This window comes from Alexandromys fortis, unplaced genomic scaffold, assembly GCF_014885135.2.
Source record: "Alexandromys fortis isolate MF-2015 unplaced genomic scaffold, M_Fortis_MF-2015_v1.1 scaffold_103, whole genome shotgun sequence".
Classification (NCBI taxonomy): Eukaryota; Metazoa; Chordata; class Mammalia; order Rodentia; family Cricetidae; genus Alexandromys; species Alexandromys fortis.
Genome location: NW_026067978.1, coordinates 6,166,223 through 6,185,347, shown reverse-complemented (window position 1 = coordinate 6,185,347; position 19,125 = coordinate 6,166,223). Strand labels below are relative to the sequence as shown.

General features: G+C 53.0%; 1 protein-coding gene across 2 annotated transcripts in view; it reads right to left on the bottom strand.

Annotated features, from left to right (window-relative positions):
• The window catches only part of Galnt10 (polypeptide N-acetylgalactosaminyltransferase 10), a 138,410-nt gene that overhangs the window by 5,787 nt on the left and 113,498 nt on the right, over window positions 1-19,125 (bottom strand). For both annotated transcript variants that reach the window (XM_050157645.1, XM_050157646.1), the window contains 6 exons: window positions 18,221-18,406; window positions 13,776-13,959; window positions 11,939-12,056; window positions 4,737-4,844; window positions 1,290-1,511; window positions 239-355 (listed from right to left, as the gene is read on the bottom strand). In XM_050157645.1, coding sequence (XP_050013602.1) covers window positions 239-355; window positions 1,290-1,511; window positions 4,737-4,844; window positions 11,939-12,056; window positions 13,776-13,959; window positions 18,221-18,406 — 935 coding nt within the window. The remainder of the gene's footprint in view (window positions 1-238; window positions 356-1,289; window positions 1,512-4,736; window positions 4,845-11,938; window positions 12,057-13,775; window positions 13,960-18,220; window positions 18,407-19,125) is intronic.

The following is a 19,125-nucleotide window of genomic DNA, read 5'->3' as shown; positions in this document are numbered from 1 at the left end:
GCACGTACATGGACACACACACACACTAGTGAAATGAGCCAAAAAATGCCTATTGGTTACAAGTATGAGGGTGGGGGTTTATAGGACAGTCCAGATGAACAGTAGTACCCTTCACATGCAGGAATTCCGTCTCCCTTCCCCCCCGGCGCTCTGGGAGCACCGAGACTTATCCTCTGGTTGACAAAGGTTTCTGTTCACTAAGCGTGAGGACCTCTGAGTCCCTTTGAGCATCCCTTACCTGCATGCTGTTCCAGCCAGCCTCTCCACGGCCCCGAATGCAGGTCTCAAGCCTCAGTGGAGAGCCCAGTGTGCCGTGCTTCGTGTCTGTGCACAGTCCCGTGCCCACATTGCGAATCTGAGGGGGACAAAGGAAGGGCAACCGCTGAGGCACCTTAAGGCGTCTGCTGGACCCTGATGGGCTGGGAGGAGACCAAGACAGGCTGAACTCTGCCTTAGAGGAGCTTGCCCCAGGCTGCAGGAGGTCCTCCTGACTGTGAGGGACAGGATCCCAGTGGCTCCCCAGTGACATTGTTCCTAAAGCCTGGGAAGATGAGGGAGGAAGGAGGGAGGCCAATATCCTTCAGCGGCCTCACTCTGAAAGCATTCCACCCAGCAGATCCAGGATCCAATGTGACCCCCGTTCTAGGCGCCCGAGGAGTAGCTGTCCAGGGACAGTATCTTTGCCATCCTTCTAGAATTATTCTTTAGGGCAAGGGAATGACAGAAGGAAGCAGGAGTCCTCCCCAGCCCCCTCCAAAGAACAAAAATGGCCCTGACCCCATATCTCAGCCATGAAGGCTGGGGACCAGAGCTGCAGATTTGCTTAGGACACACACACACATCACCAAGAGGCAAGGTAGTGGCAGTTGAGTTAGTCTCGGACGGGCTTCCGAGGTTCTAATGAACCACAGGAGAACCAGTGGAGTTGAGGACATTACAGCTCGGTTGTTCCGAACCTGACCTCTGTATTCTTAGTCTGCGCTGCCACTGGGATCCACGGGCTAGGAACTTGGTTTGTCCGAAGAGTGCAGCTTAGAATGAGCAAGCTCCTGGGTTCCTGTCCCTGGCACTGCGAGCCCAAGGGCCCAGCCCCTGCAGGTGTCTCATGGTCAAAAGGTGAAATGGATGCTGACCCATCTTAACTCCTCAGAACACTCACCAGCACAAGAAAACAAAACCCAGCCCCGCCATGACAGGGTCCAAGAGAGAAAGGGAAGAAAGGACCGAGGCACAGCTTTCCTGGGCACGCTCTCTCGGTGCCTGCGCCCAGTGGCTTCATCTACACTCACCTCCCCCCATGCCGCTGCTGGGGGCTCCACAGGTGGGTAGAACTTGGGCAGGTCCCAGGCAATCTTGGTCATAAACCACTTGAAGCTCTTGCAGTTGAGGGAGCTTCGGAGCTTCTTCTGGGCCACGACATCCCCGGCTGAGAGGTGGCGGTACTCTGGTCTGCGCTGGTATATGTATTCCGCGTACTCGTCCATCCACACTTCCGCCACTCGCTTCAGGTTCTGGAATGAAAGACATACGCAAGGTTCAGGCTTCCCGAGGAGCCCAGGCCAGCCGGTAGGCCCTTGCACCTTAGTTTTTGAGGCAGGGTCTCTCTCTCACTGAGCCTGGAGCTAGGCTGGTAACCAGTACACCCCAGCTATCCTGCTTTCCCCTGGCAGGGCTTGGTTATAGGTGTCTGGTTATCGGTGGCTTTTTACGTGGGTGCCAGGATGCAAACTCAGGTCTCATTGGCACATGGAGAACTTACTGAGCCACTTTTCCAGCTCTTCAAAGCCAATGTGAGTTGGGTTTCTGTCATTATCCACCAACTGGTTGTGGCCAAATTCCATGATAAGAATAATTTGCACCCAGACCTCCTAATCCTACCAGCAGGTGGGATTTCTCGCAATCCTCAGAGGTTTGAGAGCTTAATGATAAAGCCTCAGGACAGCCAACTATAAAACAACAACCCATGGGGGAGACAGCCCTAGGTGGGGGCAGCCTTGGGCAGAGCAATCGGGAGACAGGAAGATTAAGATCTTGTGTGTCAACCATGTGAAAATCCTCTATTCTTGCAGTGTGCTCCACTCAGAACACAAGAGCGTAAGTCAGAGGGAGCCCCTGCTTGCAAACCTCCTCCTTCGAACCCAGGCTTCCTTCAATGGCGAGTGTCTGTTTCCCCGCCCTCAAGACACACACAGAACTGGAGGGGCTTGACTTTCATCTTGAGGTTAATCTGAATTTTCCTCTGAAGTGTAACAGTTATTGACACCTGTGTGTAAAGGTTTGCTTTAGGAGCAGACAGCATGGCGGGGGGACTGGACAAATGTTTAAGTGTTTTCTGGTGGAGATAATTGAGTTCTGCAGACCAGATGGTCTCAAGGCATGGCGCTGTAAAAACAGCCAGGGCCTAAGTAAATGAGGGAGCGTGGCCATGCACCCATAAAACTTTATGACGTCAATCATCATTTGATTTTCAAGTGTCATAACCTGGTGTCCTAAGTCCCTTGGGTTCCCCTCCAGTGTCTTAAAATTGTGAAACACCACTCTTAGCTCTTGACCCGGGCAGAAAGTTACCTTCTCCTGAGCATACACTGAGGCATGGTGACACCAGGGAGGCCCTGCATGGGAACCCTGCCCTGTGGAAGGGCTCTGTGACTGATTCCAGAGACAGCCAGACTTCCTTACAGCCACTGTCCCCACTGGAAGAGAGCGAGCTCCACTGGGTGCCTGTGCAGCAAAGGCTGGGCCTGGCGCAAGTGGAGGGCCTCAGGGTCTGGGCATCAAGAACATTCTAGAACACAGGGACTCTTCTCTTTCCCTGGCCGGCCTGGCCCGGCCTGTTCCCTCCACCTGATGTAGGAATGCCTTTCTCGAGTCCCACTTCCAGGGACAGGCCTGTGCAGTAAGACCCGGTGTTTGTTCTAGAGGCGGATGAGCCATTAAGAGAGCATGCTGGTTCTCTCAGGGCCCTGAGAACCTCTAAATGTCATTCAGGAGGCAAGTGCCCTGAAAGCCTGTGAATCTGGTTGCCAAAAAGTGAGCCAACTTTTTTTTTTTTTTTTTGTCTTTGGAGACAGGGTCTTGACTATGAAGCCTGGTATGGTTTTGAACTCTCTATCCCCCAAACACGTTGCATTTGACCCAGAACTAAATGATGGCAGTACAGCTGCAGTTCCGGTGGGCGCAGGCACCTCCCGTGCAGTCATACAGGGGAAAGCTGGGCTTACAGAGGAGAGAGGGATGCGCCACTGGGGCCAGCTCATGTCAGACACAGGCCCTGACTCAGGACAGAAGGCCAGGGATGTCAGGTGCCTGAACGGGATTCACATGAGAGATGGGTGCCCACTGTCCAGCGTTAGCTGTTAACAGGGGTGCAGCCACTGACACCCATGTCGACAGTCACAGTCGCTGCGTAGGGAACAGATGCATGTGCCTGTCAGACTGAAGCACGAGTAGGAGTTATTTAACGTTTTCATTTCCTCTGTCCAGCCCGGAAGTGGAGAATGGAAGCCAGGGAGAAGGGAGGTCAGTGTGTTGCTACTCTGCGGGGTGCCTGGCTGGAAGGCAGGCTTCTGTGGTGTCATTGAAGCCCTCCAGCACCCCGCTATTCATCTCCAGCTTGGGAAAGGATGCAGTAGGGCAGGTCCCGGGTCCTGCTCAGAGGCCATGATCCCCCTGTTCCTAGTAGCCTCCAAGAGTGGCAGTCTCTGGCTTATGAAAATACTTTGGCTCTGTTTTCCTGTTTGGCATTCTGTAGGGAAGGCCAAGGGCATCTGAGAAGATTTCCATCTCTTGGTGGGCCTGATCTGGAAACCATATCCTTTGCTAAGGGGCTGCCCACAGAGCAGTGGGCCTGGAGGCTGTCGTTAGAGACTCTCGCCACTAGAGGACTCTGCCATCCTGCCTTCCTGGCCATGCTCTGGCTCAGCGGTGCTGGAAGCTGAGGAAATAATTCCTGGAAAGGCCTGGAAAAGCAGACAGTTGGGAACCCAGGCAGAAGGTCTCTCAGTGCTTCTTTGTTGGGCATGGCTGCACTCTGGCCTTTCTAGTACTACAAACAGCACTGTATCTTTCTAACCCCACCCTTGTGGTTGGGCATCTCCTTCACTTATTTTCGAGATCACCCTTATTTTTTAGTTTAAAAAAAAAAAGATTTCCCCAGTAAAAGAACTTCCATCCCCCAATTCTTTTGATAATGATTACCCCCAATTTAGTTCAATCCTTGACATGGTTTTCAGGCCAATGGAGCAGATTGACACGTTTGGGCAGGAGTAAAGAGAGCCATTTATTTTTTATGCCCCCCCCCCACTTCAACAGTGATAACATGGCTACCGTGTTTGCTTGACATATCTCTTTAAACCACCCCTTGTCTAGCTCTGTGTCTCCGTCATCTCTACTGCAGGCAGCCCTCCTGTGAAATGACCAGCTCGCTCCACTTAACACATGGGTTTCCTGTCTTTCTGCAGCGCTGGGCAGTGCTGAGTTGAAAGGATCAACTCCGTTTCAACAAAGTTGCAAAGGCAGCCTCAGAGGAGTTCGCCCCCCTCCCAGCCCCACCACCTCAGAGGAGTTAGCTTCCCTCCCAGCCCCACGGCCTCCACGGAGCTGAGCAGGGCTCTCTGTAAGGTCCTTTCAGTTGGCTTTCACTTGGAGACCATCCAGCAATCACTTCGCCTGGGACCCCCTGGGGCCACTAAGCTCCCCCAGGCTGCCCCCAGTTCCCTGGAAAGCCACCCTCTTACCCGGGCCAGGCTGACTCCAGCAGGAACCTTGTAGGGCACATACTTCCTATAGATGTGGCCCACCCTGGAGCAAGGGATGTCCTCCATGCGACCCCCACACATCCACACCTGCAGGGCGAGAAGGGAGGATGAAGGTGATGACTCTATCCTTATGTTCCCAGCCCCTCGGATGTCAGCACACAGTCTGCATGGTTTTCTCAAGCCCTGAACTCAAAAGCTGTGCAGAAAGATACCTGCAAGGCTATGGAAAGAGCTGCCAGTCGCAGCTGCTGAGCAAAGTTCCAAACTGCGCAGAACCCACTGCAGACACTGAGATGCACAGGAAGTCAGGGAGAGATGGATGTCGAGGGTAGGACAGAAACCCGTGGGCACGACGGGGCCACTGTGCTCTTGAATTCACAGCAGCTGTGGTCACCTGCATAAGACCTGCCCAAGACTGGGTGCCATGGGTCAACGGATGGCTCGTTGGGTAAAATGCACCTACTGCCAGGCCTTGGGATATGCATGGTGGAAGGAGAGAAGAGACTCCCCCAGCTTGTCCTCTGACCACCACATGTGTGCCATGGAAGTCCCCAAATTTATTAATAGAAATAAATAAAATAGATTGGGCTCCTCAGCGGTCCCCGTTGAATGAGGGGTTAAGGGATGCCAGGGAAGAAGGGACATTTTCTTCAGTGGTGTAGCCACTGGTAAGGTGTCCGCCATCCTGCGAATAAATAACACTAGTTGAGCTCACTGGTTCCCATGCACATGAGACACGAAAGTAGAAGGGGACAGGCTGGGGAAAAGAAGGGGGTCAGTGGGAGGGGGAGGAGGCTGCGACACTGTCCTCATGGGCTGGGATGGTCTACGGGGACGAGAACACCGAGTGTGCAAAGGCTCAGGGGTAGGCACAGACACTGCCATGGATGCCAGAGGCTTGGAGTCCAATGGCGTGTGAGGGAAGGGAAGGAAGGCGCGGGCTCTTGTCAGGGTGCGGCTAGACAGGGCTTCTTCGTAGCATTCAGCTATACAAAGTTGACTCTGCTCATGGAATGGGGTGGGTGCAGATACAACAATCCAGAATCGAGGCCACGGTGGCTTTGGGCTTGGAGGGTCCTAGCTGTTTCTGGGACATTAACCAGGTTTTCTTTCACATTCCGTCTCCTGTGGACTGGGAGGCTGGCATGGGACACGGATGACCCAAGTTCCGTGCAGCAGGGGCGCACTGGGGGCTGGGCTTCATGTCCTAATCTATTCAGGGCTCTCAAAAGGTCCTGGGTCTTACTATGCCCTGCCAAGATGGATGCAGGATGTCCTGTGTGCCATTTCTCATGCAGGAGGTGTTTGAGGCTGCAGTTAGCAGAGGAGCTGTCTGGGCAGTGCAGCCCTCCTCAGACAGTGGGAAAGAAGGAAACCCTGGCTAGTCAAGTGAACAGAACGCTGGTCTCAAGCTAATGGGCTCTGGATGCTAGATTAAGGTCAAGGCCAAGCCAAGAAATTTATTTTTTAAAGCAGGAGATATTGATCGGCCACCAGGCTCCCCTCGCTGAGGACTGATGGACAAGTCTGCTTCTGCAAGGCAGATATGCCTGCTCACTGCCAGGCCACCCTCTGCCTTTCTGAGAGTCGGGTGGTGGTGCCAAGCTGGCGGGGGCGACTTGCCTACCCTGGTTCTGACCATCTCCTGAGACACGTTACGAGTGGAACAAATGAAATCCAAAGTCTTCTTTTCTGTGGGTCCTCCAACTCCTTTGGCTCTGGCCATGCTGGCCAGCTTGAAGGACTCAGGGTGACCTTGCTCTGCTGGAGGGTTGAGGGATCCAAGGTGTTCCCAGCGCATAGGATGTCCTGAGCTCGCAGAGGATCTGGCTGGGTTTCCTCTCTGGATTCCTGCCCAGGATGGGGGTGCTGCTGGTGGCCGGCTCAGAACGGGAGTTCCCTTCAGGCTAAACCTGCTGTTGACTACTGAGTCTACGTGGACTACCCAAGAGGCATCTCACACAGGTTGTCGGCATGAGAGGATACCATCCCTTGTCCCATTCCTCTCTCCCACAGCTCTTTCCTTTGTCTGGAGAACTTCTAGCACCCTGAATTCTGCTGCCTCCCCACCCTCCCTGCAAGGCCCTGACATGACACCTCCAAGGCCACCTCACAGCTGGGGAATACACTTTTCCTCATTGCTTCTCTCTCTCTTTTTTAAAAAAATAATTTATTTAATTTTATCTGCTGTACTTTGGTGTGAGGGTGTCAGATCCCCCGGAACCGGAGTTACAGACAGTGGTGAGCTGCCGTGTGGGTGCTGGGAATCAAACCTGGCTCCTCTGGAAGAGCAGCCAGTGGTCTTCACCCCTGAGCTGTCTCTCCAGCCCCTTCATTGCTTTCCTCTTAAATGCACATGCACAGATGCATCTCGGCTGTCATCCTCCTGCAGCAGTCATGGGCATCTCTGCCGGGTGGCACTCTTTATCTGAGTGGAGGACTGTCCTACTCAGTCCTCCTGGGGCCAGTGACCAGGCCCAGCCAGCTTCAGTGCCCAGCCTTGTCAGCTGGGGCCTCAGGTCTTCCTGTTTGTTTTGGGAAAGGGTCTCATGTGTCTGTGTTCTTAGTCAGGAGAGCAGCCACAGGCTGGAAGGGGAGGCCTTTCGCCCATCCTTCTCTGGATGCAGTCTGCCTTTTTTTTGCATTGGGAGAAGTGGGGCAGACACAGGAGGCTAGAGTGTGTCACTGTCATGGTCTCCATCACCTCTGTCTTGTGACAAACATCTCTCAACTGGAGGGACAGGTTCCCCAAACTGGGGGTTGCCCTTTTCTGGGACAGAAAAGCCAGAGACGCAGGTTGGTATCCTGAGTTGTACTGGGCCATGGCAACCATGGTAGGTCCAAGGCCCAGTCCTGGCTCTGGTCTTAGCCAGTTACATGGCACCTTCAGGTCCTTTCTTCCTTCACAGCCAATGCAGCTTCACCTGGGGAAACTAAGGCAGCTGTGGTCAAGTCTTCTCCAGCATCCCACCTTCTGAATCTAGGAGGGCCAGGGCTACAGCTGGCTCTGGGACAGACTGACAGCCATCAGGCTAAGGACACGCAAGGAGCTTCCCACAGGCTCCCACAGGCTGCTGGGGAGCGACAGGAGACAGCCCTGGAGAGGGAGCCATGGTAGAGACTGGACCTGGAGAACAGGGAGGGTTCCTACCAGGGAACGGTCAGCCCTTCAAGCCTGGCCTTTACATAAGTTATTACATTGTTTTTGGTCTGGGCTACTGGTATAAGAGTCCCATCGAATGACGGGTTCAGAGGGGAAGGAGGAGGCATAGAAAGAAATGGTATCTCTGTCTTGAGCTACAGAACCCATTACTTAACCAGCCTGACAAGATGCCATGCGCCAAGTAGGGGATGCTGACACAATGACCTCTGACTCAGACAGCAGCCCGCTGGGGACGGGGATAGGAGAAAGAAAGGACCAGTGACTCTCTCAAACACTGCAGACTGCAACTTCTCTGTTTTATTATAAAGTCTCATGTAGCCCAGGCTAACCTTAAACTTTGGATTCTCCTGCTTCCTAGTGTTGAGAATCACAGGCATGCACTGCCAAGCTAGTGTATGTTGGGGATCGAACCTAGAGCCTTGCACACGTTGGGCAATTGCTCTAGCAAGTCAGCTCCATCTCCAGCCCCTTGCTTTTTCTTTTTCTTTTCTTTTCCTTTCCTTCCTTTCTTCCAATACAGGGAATTCTGTGAGGTAGCCCAGACTGGCCTTAGACTCACCAAACCCCTCCTGCCTCAGTCTCTGAGTGCTGGGATTACAGGTGTGTGCCACCATATCCAACCGATTCATCAATAGTGAATTTAATTGTTTACTTATTTTGTGGCAGGAGCTCACAATTGCTGGACAAGCGCTCTAACACCGAGCTCCATCTTCAGCCCTGGAACGGGTCTGCTGGGGTTCTCCCAAGAAGTGTGGAATCGGAGCTAGGTTATTAATCTGTGAGGCCCAGCGGCACAGGAAGATCCATCATAATTTCCGAAGTGCACTTGGTGTCTTTCAGGCCAGTGTCTTTTCTGTCACCATGAAGGATGGGGTCTCAGTAAAGGGAATCTGGCCCTTGGGAGAGGCCAAACCCTGGCTGAGTAGAACCTTGTGTTCAGAGAGACACCATAGCAGATGGACAGAACTGCCTCGGGCCTGGAACACAGGCAGGACAGGTGGGCTGTTGCTGGCCAGGAGAGAAAGAGAGAGCTGAAGGAAGGACGCCTCCCTCCCCGAGGCCAGGCCTACTCATTACAACAGCTCATTCCCCGGGAGAGTGTCTGACATAACTGGATCAGATGGAACGCGAGCCAGCCTCCTTCCTGATACTCCACTGTGGCTTCATTACCCAGTCTTTTGTAAATAAACCGAGTGGAGAAAAAAAAAAAAAAACAAAAAACAAAAAACAAAAAAACCCAAGACCAAAACCACCATTTGTTCTGCTGTGATGTTCCGATGCGTGGCGTTAGGTGTTTGAAACACATGGAACAAAATGAAGTCCTTTTGGGTTCAGAGATCCCAAATAACAATGCGCCATTCTCCCGACAGCATAACAATCCACCATTCTCCATGGCAGAGGTTTCTGGAGAACAAGTTGCCGGGGGAACTTGGAAGCGGCTCCAGCCAGTGACACAGCTGCTCTGGGTCACACATCTCCAGCCACAGATATTCACACCAGGCAATCCTTCAGTTGCTGGGGATGCAGCAGCGAGTTAGACACAAAAGGATCCAGGATCTATTGCGGTTGATTACCTAGCAACACCGCAGTTTGGATGGGTTTCTTTCTGGAGACAAACCTGGAAGACTATGACATCAATTGATGTTTGGTGGGCAGATCCCTGACTTCACTGCACCCACGGAATGTAGCATGTGTCAAACAAGATTACACGGGCTAGGGAGACTGGCCCCACAGGCAAGACCTCTGTGCTGGGGCTCACAAAACCTGGACCAAGGCAAACATCATCATTCACTGAACTGTGTGATGAGCTGGGAGACAACCTGAGGGTGCACATACTGAGGAGGGCTCCACCAATAGGCCACGGGCACCTGGGGGAGAGACTTAGATGCTATTTATCTTTCTTCTTGAAAAATACTGATTTTTGTTTTAAGTTATGTATGTATGTGTCTGAGTGTGGGTTTGCATGAGTGAGAGCCGTACTTGCAGAGGCCACAAGGGGGTGTCTGATCCTTCGGAGCTGGAGTTAGAGAGGGCTGTGAGCTGCCCAATGCGAATGCTGGAATTTGAACTCAGATCTTCTGCAAGAGAGCCCAGGGAACAGCCATCAGGAGTGACCCCAGGGAGGGGCAAAACCTGAAGCAAGGGTGACTGAATGTAACCGGTTTTTTAAGGCTAGTTTCCCTCTCAATTGCTTTCTTCTCAACAGACTGACATGTGGACTTTGGCAAGCTTTGGGTCAGGCCCTGGTGGCCCAGTCACTGCAGACTGGGTAGTCTGAGTCCTGATTGCTCCCGTGCTGTGGGTATAACAGTGGCAGTACCCTCACGGGTGGCTGGGGGGATTATACAGCCCCACACGTGTGAAGGGCTGGTGTGGGATCTTGTTAACTCCGACAGGGCTGGAGGTGAGCTATCACGGGACATCTGCCCCAGCTGGTTGATGCCAAATATTTTGCTAAATACTTTGGGCATTACCCCTTGGTACCAACATCTGTGTTATCTGGGAGGCTGGTCCTCTCCAAGGGCACAGCACCAAGGACCTGGAGGTTAATAGTGTCGCAGGCTGCTTTATCAAAGCAGGGAAATGTTTGGGCAGGACTCCAGGGAGCCATTTGGAGTCCCCAGGTCTGACTCTGTGGCTAATTCTTTAGATGATACCGATATCTTGATAGTAATACTGCTCTTAAGGACTCTTATTAAACAGCCTCTAGCAAGCATGGTCTCATTAATTCTCAACAACACTGAGAGCCATATAACCACTAGCCTCATTTATAGAAACTGAAATTAAGGCTCAGTGAGGGGAGACATCCTGGTCCAAGACTGCACAGCTGCTACTGGAAGTGGCCGAACCGGGACCTGACACAGACCACCTGGGCCCAGCCCTGAGGTCCCTCACCACAGTGCTTGGCATCCGAACAACACTGCACTGAAACCTGATGCTCAACCCAGTAGTGGTGCTGGTTGTCCCTCATGGGTTAGGGGACCTGTCAGCCAGGGGCTGGTCATGTTGGATGCCGGTTGTGTGTGTGTGTGTGTGTGTGTGTGTGTGTGTGTGCGCGTGCGCACACATGAATGCCACAGCATGCGTACAGAGGGCAACTTGGGGGAAATGGTTCTTTCTTTCTACCACGCGGGTTCTGGGAACTGAACTCAGGTCACCTGGCTTGGTAGAGAGCGTCTTTACCCCTGAGCCATCTTACCAGCCCTTGACACTGGTCCCGAAGGACCACAGGAGTATAGGAGAAGCTATTCTTCCCCTCACGGGGGCAGAGCCGCCTTCTCCTGGGGGCCACACACAGAGCTGAAGGTACACTTATATTGCTAGTGGGAAACTAGCTGCTTATCTAGCAACTCCTTCACAGTCACTGTTGGCTCTAGGCTGATCCAGAGGTGACAGTAAATATTGACTCATGTCATCCTTAGCAATGTCTGCCAGCTACTAATCTCTGGCTGTGGTCCAGGCTCTGGGCTAAGCACGTTTAGTCTTCTCAGTTAACCTTCCCTTGTCCTGGGCTGTGTACGTGTGTTGTGGTGTGTGTGTGTGTGTGTGTGTGTGTGTGTGTGTGAGTTACTGGTCTCATTTACCTGGAGAAGTGATCTAAACAGATCAAAGGCAAAGCCACTGAGTGATAGGATTAGAACTTGGATTGAGGTCTTTCCAATGCCACCGTGGGAGCTTCCGCCCAGCAGTCTCTGCCAACTCCTGCTGTGACAGGCGCAAGAAGCAAATAGCGTAGAAGGCGACCACGTAGGCCATGTGGGCTTCTGTGAGGCTATAAGGCCTAAGGCCTAGGTTTGTCTGTCTTCATCTTCCCAATGCTGGTGTGTGGCTCCACCACAACCTTCCCAGGCCAAGAGGACACAAATGCTGGCCAGATCTGTGGCTGAGACAAGGCGGCTTGAAGGTCCCTTTCACCCTCCCACTGCCCACTTCCTCAGGAAGTGGTTAGCCAGCTCCCGGCTCCTCCTACCAAGGAACACAGGCGCCACAGCAGCTGCATGTGGGAGAAGAGACTCACCTTGAAGGAGATCTCATATTGTTCCCCTCCCCAGATCTCCAAGCCAGGGTCATAGCCGCCCAACTCCCAGAACCACTTCCGGTCCACAGCAAACAGCCCTCCAGCCATCACGGGGGACCTGTCGGAGAAAGGGCATGGTGTGAGGACGTGCCGTCAGAAGCCCTGCTTCCTAGCCGACAGCGTCTCCAGACACCCAGTTTGTCTACAGGGGGCTCCAAGGCCTCCTCACGGGTGGGTGGGGACCTGGCCTTCTTGACTGTCATTTCCTCTTGTAAACCACTGCATTTTAACCTAATGGATCCCTGGTCCCTTGGTGTGATTAACACCTGAGGTGTCTGTGAAGTACCATCGGCAACAGCAGCACCCGTCCTCATGGGTCTCACAGCTGCATCACAGACACGTCTGTCTCTAGCCTTCCCCTTCATTGCAGGGTCTGAACCAGTTGTCTTCAGCCTGAATGTGCTGCAGAACCTTCTAGAGAGACTGAAAAATAACAGCTTGCTGGGACCTCGCCAGCCCTATGGAAGCAGCCTCTGGGCCAGGGCCCAAGCACCTGCTTAAGATTTGGTTCCTTTGAGGATTCTCTCTCACCAAGCTCAGCAGACAGCTCACACAGCTTGCTTGGCTGCACTGCCCACAGACACCAGCTCAGTCCTCCCACATGCTCCGGGAAAAAGGATGAACTCAACTCATTCATTCACTGATTTATTATCGAAGGCTTCCCATGAAGCAGGTACTGGAGGGGCCGGGAAACAAACCACAGTCCTTTGGGTGGAGTCACCTCAGCACAGAGGACTCCAGGAGACAGAGGAAAATAGTCAAGGCCTCTGGGAAGTACAGACAAGAACAATAAGGAAGGCAAAGACTGTGTCTGCTTCCAGTCCTGGGAGTGAGGAGGCAAGGACAGGGAATAAGGAAGGATGCTCAGAGGAACATGTGCTTAAGAAGTTTGTTGAGGGGAAACCCCTCAGGGAAGGAGGGAGCTACCCCAGCAAAGCACAGACATGGCATACAGAGGGGTGGGAGAGTGAGGGTGTGACATGACAGGGTCCAGAGGACACCACGATGCCTCACGCAGGGCAACACTGAGCAGAAGTGGTCTGTGCCCCAGTCTGAGGGTGGAAGAATCCAAACCAACATGCTGGGGGATAGCGTCTTTGCATACGCCCCTGCGTGGTCTGAGGTCTCATGGCACAGAATGATGTAGCCGGGCTGCACCTAATCACATGCCTCTGAAGCCTTCCTTGTGGGAGGTGGAGGGGACCTTCATACAAGGGGGGACCCCGGGGATGTTACTGAGGGCACGACACACCACAGGTTATCCTGCAAGTACTCAGGTGTCCTTCTCAGCTCAATCTTCAGAGGGGCTGGAGATCACTGTTGCTATCCTGACCTCGCCCCTGTGACACGGCAGCCGTCCCTGGTAGTTTGTGGGAGGCTTCATGGCCACTGTTTATTCATGGCTGGCGTCTGGCCCTGCCTCTAAGTCACAAGTTCAAACTGCTGACCCTCCACCCTGCTTCCCTCACCAAGGAACTGTGGCGGTACAGAAGGCAGTGTTGGGGGGCTACGGGAGGGGATGGCAACCCCTTGGTGGCTTAGGATAGCTGCTGCACTTGGGGCATGACTGCTTGGCAAAGAGAGGGGGTGTATGTGTGAGACAGCCAAGATGTGAGAGAATTAGACGGTTTTAGTGGTTAGATAACAGGCTCTCAGTTCTGAGTGGGCTCAGGACCATGGACCCTCTGCATGAGACATGAGGATAAATAAAGATTCCTGGTGTGTCAGGAGGGGCCCTGGGTCACCTCCAGTATGAGCCTACAGCAGTAGTACTTACTCAAATGGGTCACTGGGGTCAGCCTTCTGCAGCTCTGGTGGGATGGGGATTCGTTTGTAATACATCTCCCAGTCAAAGGCACCCCGCATGGCGTCCCCGGCCTGTGTCTCGTACCGGAAGTCGTCGTGGTCGATGACGTCAATCATTGGGCACACGATAGTCTTTCGGTTCCGAGCAATGCGGTCTGAGGTGGTAGAGAGACACGCCTGTTAGTGGGTGTGGCAGTGGAGGGCAGCTCCTGCTCCATGGGGTGCTTACTCCGAACAGTTCCCAGGATGACCTTCCTGAACAGCTGCTCAGGGACCACAGAGAACACCGCAGGGTTGTGTGTTTTCTTTTCCTAAACAAGGTCTCATGTAGCCCAGGCTGGCCTGGAACTCACTATGGAGGCAAGGATGACCTTGGGAACGATTCTCTTGACCCTACTTCAATTCACTATGTGGCCAAGGCTGGCCTTGACATCCTTCTCCTCCCAAGTGCTGGGATCACAGGTATGTGTCTGGAGTGTGCAGGCTTCTGTGAGAAGGACTCTTTCAGACTCAGCACCACAGGAGGCACTGCCTCAGACAACATCTCCAAGCCCCAGGGTTGTCTGTGAGGTGGGGTGGGAGGGTCTGCCTTGGGGGTTAGTAAATGCTTGAATAACACAGTATTTGAAAATGTCAAATTATGTGGCTTTGAGTGTGTGGCTCTGCTGTTGACATGTGCTTCTGTTGACATGTTCTTCTGTGAGTATCCCTATTCTGGCCTTGCCACGCCCCTTATTGCAAAAACCCTGATTGTGACTCCTGGCTAAAAGCAGCCAGGTTCCCTAATGTCTGTCCCCAACAGCTCATGGGTACCATGGCTGTGATCAGCAGTGAGAGTTCGGTCTGAGGTTTTTTTTTTTTTAATATTTACTTATTTATTTATTATGCATACAATATTCTGTCTATGTGTATGCCTGCAGGCCAGAAGAGGGCACCAGACCTCATTACAGATGGTTGTGAGCCACCATGTGGTTGCTGGGAATTGAACTCAGACCTTTGGAAGAGCAGACAATGCTCTTAACCTCTGAGCCATCTCTCCAGCCCCCTCGGTCTGAGTTTTTAAACAGCCCAAGCTATGCAAGAGGGAGTGGACATCCCTTGGAAGTTCTGGGTTCCCAAGTCAGAAGGTATGCAGGTAGTGGTTGCCACCCTATGGAATGCTACAGGCTTAGTGGTTCAAGATGGCAAACAGGGCCTTGACCCAGTCCATGTCAGGGTCCCTTTCCAACTTGGGAGGAGCTGACCGATTCGCTCTGTCCAATCTTCCAACAGGATTCAGTGCTGGTCTGATCTACCCTATGTTGTTCCTACAGGGAGCTCTGTCTGCTTTGAGGGGACCACTGCACAGATAGGCTGTGCTGGGGAGCTTGCTGCTCAGGGTCAAGGTTCATGGGTCATGTTCAAGTGTTGCGATGTAGGCCCTAGAGGGCTAGAGAAGAGAAGGGCCCACATTTCATCAAGCCACATGGCAGCTCTCACAAAACAGCATTTGTGCCTGTTTTCTACCCTGGAGGCATGACCTTCAGGCGGGAAGGTGAGTGGTGAAATTGTGTGTGTGTGTGTGTGTGTGTGTGTGTGTATGTGTGTGTGTGTATGTACACGTGCATGCGTGTGTACATGCACACATGCATGCAAGCCTGGAGAACAGCGACCATTAACCTCACTTCACGAGACAGCAGATTCTGTTACAGGCAAAATGATGTCAGGAAGCATGGTTTAGTCCCACAACGTGTGCAGGTTGAGGCGGCCACTGCACTTCCAACTGGGACACATGGTTTAAACGGTTGCAGAGGCTGGAGATGTACCCTAGCGGTAGAGCATTTGCCTAGCATGCACTAACCTCAATACACACACACACACACACACACACACACACACACACTAACACAGGCATACACATATACAGAGTTACAGAAATGCTACTTGCAGGATGTCTCCCCAAATGAACAGTAGCATAACCAACGCTAGATGCACTTGGGGTGAATGTTACCCCTCCGTTGTTCTCCTTATCCACTGAGTCAGAATCCCCGGTATGTGGCTTTGATCTGCTTGTGGACAAGCTCCTTTGGGTGGGAGTGTGTCTTCAGGATGCTTAGGGGCCTTGAGGGAAAGATCTATAGAAGGGCCCCTGTCTAATTACTCAATACCTCTGAGGTGATTTCACTTCCATCGATCGCTGATACCAAGGTCAGCTGACAGTTGGCCCTGCTAGATGGCAGTGGCCTGTGTCGCTGCACTTGTCTGGGAACTGAACACCCAGGTTCACATCCCAATGTCACCCCTTCCTTCATAGTGCAGTTTTGGACCTGACTGGCTGAGGCCTCAGAGTTTTGGTTTCTTTGTTGAGCACAGGAGGATGAAATGCCCCACACCAAGGGTCTCTGAAGACTGAGATGCTGGTAGTCCCCATTTTCCATGACCATGATGGATACTGCAAGACACTCACAGCAGCCATTATGAGTCCAAGTTCCTCTGTCCATTGCCATATGCAAAATGCAGGTAAGAATGCTGAGCCTGCCTGCTGGACTGTGTAAGTCAAATCCAAGTACAGACTTGGCCTAAACTCAGAGGGACTCTCAAAGCCTAGAGGACGATGACAGTGACAAAGAATAAGGAGAGGATGACTCGGGTAGCTTTCCCAGCAGGCTGAGTCCTCGGGCTCCATAATGTCAGATCACTAATGAGGGCAGAGCTGGCCACGCTAGGAGGTGTTAATGGATTCACAGACAAAAGCCATGCTGGGATCCACACGCAGGTTTTTGTGTCTCTACGTGAGGGGGAGAAAGGAAGAGTGAGAGGGATGTGTCCTCTTCCTGCCGAGGATGCAAACAGCTCTCACCCATTTCCATAGGAACAGAGTTAAGGGCTGTTTGGACAAGCTCAACCCAGTGGTTCACCGCTTCGTTCTCACGAGAGGACCCTGCGCACGGCTGCTCCCCCGGGACTGCTAATGTGCCGGCTGTTGAGGCCCAGGCCTTTCCATTCTCTCCCTTGGTAATGAAAGGGAGATGCAGGCCATTGCCTGGTTTAATTAAATACGCAGTTTACCAGAATTTCTGGTCTCTCTCTCTCTCAGTCCAGTGAGATCCTGGGCGCAATCGTCAGGAGTGCCTGATCCAGGAAGTTCTCAGTGTTGTGCTCAGGAAAACAAAAGCAAAACCAAAGATGGCTGGGTTGTCCTGTGGGGTTGTATGAGGCTGGCTTTCGGCCCTCACCCACATGGTGGCATTTGCTGCTGTGGTTGCTAGACCTGGTAGCCCTTGGCAGAAGCTTGAAAACACAATTGCTGAGGTCTCCCCCAGCCACCACAGTGACCCTGTCTGGGGTGCAGTGTCTGGTTGGGGCATCATGGGTCTTTTTGGGAATTATGCACCTCTGAGATGGACAGCCTACGCTGTGCTTTTGAGTTCTCTTCCTCTTGAGGGTGTTGACCTCACAACTTGCCCTGGCCCCGCCTTGCTATGTCTCTCAGCCCTGATAGGACACCTGACTTAGGTGTCTGCCTGGCAGTACCTGCTTAGTGTCTCCATCTGGGCGGAACTCCTTAAGTTCCAGCCTGGTCTTCCTTCACTGTGAGTCCTTCTTGCCCAGGCTCTCCCCACAGAGTCCGGTGGAAGGTTCTGGTCTTCCTCCACTATATAAGTCCAGTGGAAGGCTCCTGGATCGAGCCTCCCTCCTGGGCATCTGAGAGGAAAGGAACCCGGGAAGCAGTGTGGAGTGTGCAAAAGAACAGACTCTGATGCCTGATACATGGTGACTTGGACATCAGTGGCCCCAGGAGACAACCAAGTCACTGAGCATCTCAACTTTAGTTTCTTTGGCTACAGACAAGACCAGTTCAACCCCGTGCACCATTGTGAGGCCTGGTGACCTTTTCTGGAACCTGCCTGGCTCACAGCATTGGTGCTAGGCAATAACTACTCTCATTTGACATAAAAACGCCCCCTCCCCCCACCACAATTTGGATCTTTTGTTTAAGGATGGGGTCTCATGAAGTCCGGTCTGGCCTTAGACTCAGTATTTAGCTGAAGTTGACTTTGAACTTGGGATCCCTCTGCCTCTGCCTCCCAAGTGCGAGGGTGACAGGCATGTGTCATCGTTCTTCATTTATGCTGGGCGATACCGGGGATCAAACCTAGAGACTCGTGCAGGCTAAGCAAGTGCTCTACCAACTGAGCTACAGCCCCCAGGCTCTGTAACTTGGCTCTCCATGGTACACAGCTCTGGCTTGCTCTCCGACAGACCTCAGGCCATCTGAGTGACGTTTAACACTTTCTTGCTCAGTGAAACAAGGGGACGGGCCTGAACTTCTGAGCCCCTTCTGGAGCCCGGGGCTCTGCTGGGTGCTATCAGAAGTCCTAGGGTCACCGTGGGGTGGTCGGCCACACACCCACTCCAGGTCGCTCCACTCCTTACCTAGCAAAGGGGGGAGCCAATTGACGTTGGCTTCACAGTGCGAGTCTAAGAACGTGATGACGTCTCCGGTGGCGGCTGAAGCCCCCAGCATCCGGGTCCTTATCAAGCCTTCCCGTTTCTTGGTCCGGAGAATCCTCACTCTGGGGAAAAGGGCCATGTAGTCCTCCAGTGGCTTCTTCAGGTGTTCTGTGAGGAGACAGAGGGACAGAGGTGGGCCAGAGTGGTCGTGCGGGGATCACTCCATCCCCTAACACGGTTTGGACATTGATTCCCACTTTACTGCCTTGTGGGCCTCAGATAGAGTCAAGAAGGGCAGAGCCAATATCTAAACAGGGAAACTGAGGCTCACAGAGGTTCGGCGATGCAGCAGGACTGGAAAACAGAGAGACTCCACAGGCAAAGGCGAGGATGGCGGGGGGGGGGGGGGGGGCTCAGGCATCTGCTTATGCCTGCCTAGTGCCTATCCCCTCATTTCCTGATAGAAAGACTGTTGTTTCCTGAGGAGACTGACCCTCCTCTTATGTCCATCCAACTTGGGCAGGCTGACTGCCCCACACCCCCAGTAAGTGGGAGCAGCATGTGACTTAGGCCTAGCCAATCATGGCGCTCCATCTCTTGTGATTGGCTCAGGGAGGGCCACGCAACCTGGGAAGATGCTTCAGCTTAAGTTCTGGGTGGAAACAGGTGAGGAGAGTGGTGTGGGGAGCTACCGAGGCTGGGGGCAACCTGTAAACACGACAGAGGGTGTGCTGGTTAGATTCAGCATCACCTAGGAGACACAGCTCTGGGCGTGTCTGTGAGGGCGCTTCCAGAGAAGATTAAATGAAGGAAGGACCGACCGTGGATGTGGGTGGCATCACGAACACGCGCGCGCGCGCGCGCGCGCGCGCACACACACACACACA